The 5,099-nt window shown below is 54.1% G+C and overlaps 1 protein-coding gene across 1 annotated transcript; it reads left to right on the top strand.

Moving 5' to 3' along the window:
• Positions 1 to 1,134: 1,134 nt before the first annotated feature.
• MYF6 (myogenic factor 6) lies at positions 1,135 to 2,866 on the top strand. The gene is made up of 3 exons (XM_008925485.3): positions 1,135 to 1,714; positions 1,894 to 1,984; positions 2,203 to 2,866. The coding sequence occupies exons 1-3, from the start codon at positions 1,199 to 1,201 to the stop codon at positions 2,319 to 2,321; spliced, it is 726 nt and encodes a 241-aa protein (XP_008923733.3). The 5' UTR covers positions 1,135 to 1,198; the 3' UTR covers positions 2,322 to 2,866.
• Positions 2,867 to 5,099: the final 2,233 nt, after the last annotated feature.

The following is a 5,099-nucleotide window of genomic DNA, read 5'->3' as shown; positions in this document are numbered from 1 at the left end:
TGTCTGTGTATAGATACAGACACATATGCATATACACATATATGTATATTTACATAGGTATAAAGAAATTACATGGGATTTAACAAACGCAAGACAGTCCAGTGAAAGAGGCAAACAAGCCATTTTCCTGTTCCTGCTCTTTCTTCAAGTAAGATAGGCCCAGACATGATGTGACATTACAGCATACACTAACAGAGAGCGATCAGAAGCTCCATTTCTGTCTCAGTGACCAGGAAGCTCTGTACACTCCGTCAGGCCCAAGGGATCAAACTTCAGTTACACAGTATGCCTGGGCTTTGCCTGCCCTAAACACTGTCAAGGACAAGGACTGTCTGGAGAGCCCCATCACACTGTAACCCAGTCACCTGGAATCACTCCTGTCACCTCATGGGCAACGTGGGAAAGTTCAGACTGAAAGGCTAAGCCGAGGTGCAATATCTGTGGGGTGCCTCATCATCGCAGCAAGGCTCTGCCTTGGCAATCCTCCCTATACGTGTGGAGGGACAGCGAGCTTGGCTCCTAACCTTGGGCTGGCCCTGGTGGCTTGGGTCACAGGAATGGCATGCTTCAAGGGGAAGGTGGGGGGCGGCGGGGGAAATAGCAGGGGTTTCTTCTGAAAATATTAACCTATCTATTTGGAAAGTGATGGCTGCCTTTGAAATGTCTCCTTATAGATCTATACTTAGCACTGGGGCAGGGAGTATGAGGGTGTGAGGGGTGGGCTGGGGGAGGGCTCCCTGCGCAGCCCCGCGCCTTTGTCCTCCAGCGGTGCCCCCGCGGGCTCGACAGCGGGGCCGCGCCGGGACGCCGCTCCCGATCCTCACTTCGCGTCCTTTCCCTGCGCCCCGAACCCACGACATTTAGGGAGCGGGTGGGAAGTTGGGATGTGGGGTTTGAGGGTTTTTTTTGCTTGTTTTCGCCTTTCTTTTTTTTCCTAAACTTACCCCCCTCCCCTAGTGTCCCCCCTCCCCCCTCTAAACAGGAAAAGTTCTCAGGACAGCGCCCGCAAGACTGGCTGGAATCAGTTTTGGAGGGTGATACACCGCGACAGCTAAAAGCTGGATAGGATTTCAGCAGCTCCTATATAAAGCACAGGGGACTTATGTCATTGCACTAATTAAATTCCATCTGGGTTGTTCCTCGGGGTGTTTTTGAGCCTGCCACCCAACTCAAGCAGGCAGAGAAGCCGGGGGACAGCATGATGGACCTTTTTGAAACTGGCTCCTATTTCTTCTACTTGGACGGGGAGAATGGAGCCCTGCAGCAGCTGGAGATGGCTGAGGGATCCCCGCTGTACCCAGGCAGCGATGGCACCTTGTCCCCATGTCAGGACCAAATGCAGCCAGAGGCCGGCAGTGACAGCAGCGGAGAGGAGCATGTGCTGGCACCCCCGGGACTACAACCCCCTCACTTCCCCGGCCAGTGTTTGATCTGGGCTTGTAAAACTTGCAAGAGAAAGTCGGCCCCCACGGACAGACGGAAAGCAGCCACCCTCCGGGAGAGGAGGAGGTTGAAGAAGATCAACGAAGCCTTCGAGGCTCTGAAAAGGAGGACTGTGGCGAACCCCAACCAGAGGCTGCCCAAGGTAGAGATACTCAGGAGCGCCATCAGCTACATCGAGAGACTGCAGGACCTCTTGCACAGGCTGGATCAGCAGGAGAAAATGCAAGAGATCGCGGGGGACCCCTTCAGCTTCAGCCCCAAGCAGGGAAATGTAAGCGCTGCCTCTTGGTCCCTCCCTCCTCCTCCTCCTCCTCGGGGAACCTGCGAGTCCTCGGGCCTCCGGAAGTCAGCCGGCCAGGCTCGGCCCGGCCCGGGGAGCCGCGGGTCACCTCACTAACACTCGTCCTCTCTCCGTGTCTCCCCGTTCCCGCTCCCGCTTGTGTGCCGCAGATCGCCAGTTCGGACTTCCTGAGCACCTGCAGCTCCGACTGGCAAACCGTTTCTGACCATTCCCGAGCCCTAGGAATCAGCCCCAAAGAAGGTAACTCGTCCCGGGGCCGGACCCCTCTCCGCCGGCCCTGCTCGCCCGCCGCCCCCGGAGTCGAGCGCCCTTCCCTCGCCCCGACGGCTGAGGCCCCGGCGGTCCGTGTCTCACCCTTCCCTCCTTTGCCCGGGCTCTCCGGCATCCTGGAGCCCCCGCGCCGCAGGCCCGGGAGGAGGAACGGTTTGCTCTTTAATCCCTTTTCTCTCGTTGAGCAGGAGTCTCCGTTGTCGAGTCGTCGGCCTCCAGCAGCCTTCGCTGCCTCTCTTCGATAGTGGACAGTATTTCTTCCGACGAGCCCAAACCGCCCAGTGTGGAGGAAGTGGTGGAGAAATAAACCCGGTTCTGTGGTAGTATGTTTAACGAGATGGAGCCCCTATCCTCTTTCCTCTAAACAAGTAACGAAGCAAATTAACACAGTGGAAAACCCAAGCAGGGGCCTTGTTAAGGTTGATTCAAGGTACACCTACCCCCCAAAAAATGGCTCTCACTGACTCGAGCCAGATAGACTTTCCCTCTTTTGTGTTCTTCTTTTTTCCCCACGAGTTTTGTTTTCTTTAAATTGTGTTGCATAGACCACCCCTCTTTTTTCTTTCTTTTTTTTTTTTTTTTTCTAATTTAAGATATTTACCTGTGTACCGGTGATCCTCTTTGTCCGAGACTCACCGGGAAGTTCATTCCTGTCTGAGTGAAGCTGTTGGTTGCATTTCGTGTGAGTCATATTTAAAGAGTTCCCGCCTCGTTTCGTTCCTGTAAATAATTTCAGTACTGTCTTTTCTTTTGTAAACATAACATATATATTTAAATGGTGGAATGTGATATTGTATATAAGAACAGATGGATTTCTTGGATTGTAAAATAAAGCTCTTTGTGTTACAGTGTTTTCCTCCCCTCCTCGTAATTTCATAATAACCCGATACTGGAGTTAAAACCTGCCATCGACTTCAGCGAGATGAAGCCCAGATGAGTCAGACTTGTGTAGCCGAAGCACGACCCGTGTGACTGGAAGCAGGACTCGGCATAGATTTTTCCTTCGTTTACTCCTCGAAGGACCGTCTCTCCTTATTTAGGGCCGCTCCCGCGATGTGAATTACCCGCCTAACCCTCCCCGTGGGCTCCCAGGGAAGCACGGGCAGGCCTGTCGCCTCTCCGGCTTCCGCAGCGCTCCGCGGCCCGATTCCTTGCGGTGCTTGCGCAACGCACGTCCCCCTGGAAAGCGATACTGCTCCCCTAAAATGTCCAACAGGGTCGCTCGAGTACCTTGCCAGGCAGGGACACTTCTTCGGCCTTGCTCTGCACGTGGAGGGTGAGCTTAGAAACGGGACACGCGAAAAGACACCCCCGCCCCTCCACCTCCCCCCCTGGTCCTTGAGCTGGGAGAGGCTCAGCGCGTCCCACCTCTTCCTTTCGGCACCGAGGACTTGAATGCAGGCCTTGTCTGCTGCAAAAATGATGGTCCTGCTGTCCTAACGGGGCAGCGATAGGCTGTGACTGGAGTCCGCTCTCTTGGGGTCTGGGGATAGCTGTGGTTTCTTCCCAGGAAAAGTAACTCCTCTTGACTTCCTTGTGCCTGAGGGAGAAGGGAATGGGGTCCCCCGGCAAGGAAAGAGTTAAAGGGCCGAAAAGGTTTGGAGGTGGGAGGGTAACAACATATGAAGCCTTTCAGTCAGTGATGTGAAAAAACACAGCCTGAGGTTGGTGGAGCCGAGCTGCTCACAGTCAGAGCGTTACGGTTTGTAACAGATTATACCCCCGGGAAGTGGTGGCCACCAGGGAACAGCACATTCTGCCGTAAGCACACAGACACAGGGCTCTCCGGAGAGCCTGGGCAAGCAAAGGGACAACACTTCAACTTCACCCAGCGGCGCTCTCCTCGTCAACTTTAGCCATTGATTTATTTTTTGTTCTTGTTTTTTGAAAGGTCACAGTAGCTTTTCGATAAAGTCTCCCCCTTCCCGGTCGGCTCGGGCACGGGTACACCCGTCTGAAGTGGAAGCTCTGGGCAGAGCCTTCCCTGAGAGCCAGCTCTCCCATCACCGTGCCTTCCTACCGCCTCTTCTGTGCCGCCGTGGCTAGTCTGACTTTTAAACCAGTGCTAGCTCTTGATTGCTCTATAATAAGATGCTCCGTTGTAAAGAATAATTGCGGCGGAACAGTGTGGTGGGCACAGTGATGCGACGGTTTCACCCTTTTTCTCCTTTCAAATTAAACCCCTTTGACGCGGGGAACTCTCGAACTCTTCAGAAAGCTGCGCGTCGGGGAGCGAGGCCCCCTGCGTGCCGTCTCCGCGACCTGGCGAGAGAGGGGAGGTGGTTCATCTCGCTTCTGTAGCGAAGGCACTTGACCAGCCACAGAGTATTTCAGATCGGGCTAGCAGCTCGTCGCCTTCCTTCCTAATTTGTTTTGATCCCTCCAGGTGCGCGGGAAGAGCTACACACAGTTCACACGCTGATCCGAGACCCGCGGGGCCCGCTGCCCGCAGCAGGGTAGGAGCGGTGCTGAGCCACTCCCCAAAGCCAGAGTGTCGCACCGACATCTGGGCAGCCGAATGTCAGATTAACCCTCAGCTCAGCACTGACTTCTACGAACAACCAGTTCTGCCCGGTAGGACCCCCACTACAGCGTCTTCTCCAGCAGCATGGTAACCTGAGCGATTGTTTAGAGTAAGTTTGCCTAAAGAAGAGTCTTTTTCATTAAATAAAGAAAATATCTCCCAGAGAGACTCTCCATGACCTCCACGGCTGCGGCTGACATGCCGGGCTTCCCAGTGAAGGTCGTCAGTGTGTTTGCAATTAAGATGTTTGTGTTAGATATTAATAACGATAATCTTTACTCAAGTCCCCAGCCAAAGCAAATAGGGCGCTGGAATCACAAAATCAAAGGGTAATAACTGGGTAAAGACAAGAGATTTGTGATTTAATCAAGTCTTTTTCCGGAGCGGCCACGGACAAAGTCACTGAAGTTTTTAAGGGAACGCAAGTGGCCCTGTCCCTGCCTCCTCCCCGATGCAGTTCATTTAAGGCGGGCTCGAAAGCCCATACTCAACACAGGCCTCTTCGCCTCTACCTGCTCCGCTCCCCCGGGAACCACCTGCTCGCTCCCTCAGGAGCGGAGG

The sequence above is a fragment of the Manacus vitellinus genome, unplaced genomic scaffold, assembly GCF_001715985.3.
Source record: "Manacus vitellinus isolate BGI_N305 unplaced genomic scaffold, ASM171598v3 scaffold_5_pilon, whole genome shotgun sequence".
Classification (NCBI taxonomy): Eukaryota; Metazoa; Chordata; class Aves; order Passeriformes; family Pipridae; genus Manacus; species Manacus vitellinus.
The sequence above is the reverse complement of the archived record's forward strand: the minus strand, read 5'-3'. Positions and strand labels throughout refer to the sequence as shown.

Coding starts and splice junctions, on each gene's coding strand:
- MYF6 (XM_008925485.3), top strand. CDS start 1,199: ATGATGGACCTTTTTGAAACTGGCTCCTATTTCTTCTACTTGGACGGG. Junction 1,715..1,893: donor TCAGCCCCAAGCAGGGAAAT/GTAAGCGCTGCC, acceptor TGTGTGCCGCAG/ATCGCCAGTTCGGACTTCCT. Junction 1,985..2,202: donor AGGAATCAGCCCCAAAGAAG/GTAACTCGTCCC, acceptor CTCGTTGAGCAG/GAGTCTCCGTTGTCGAGTCG.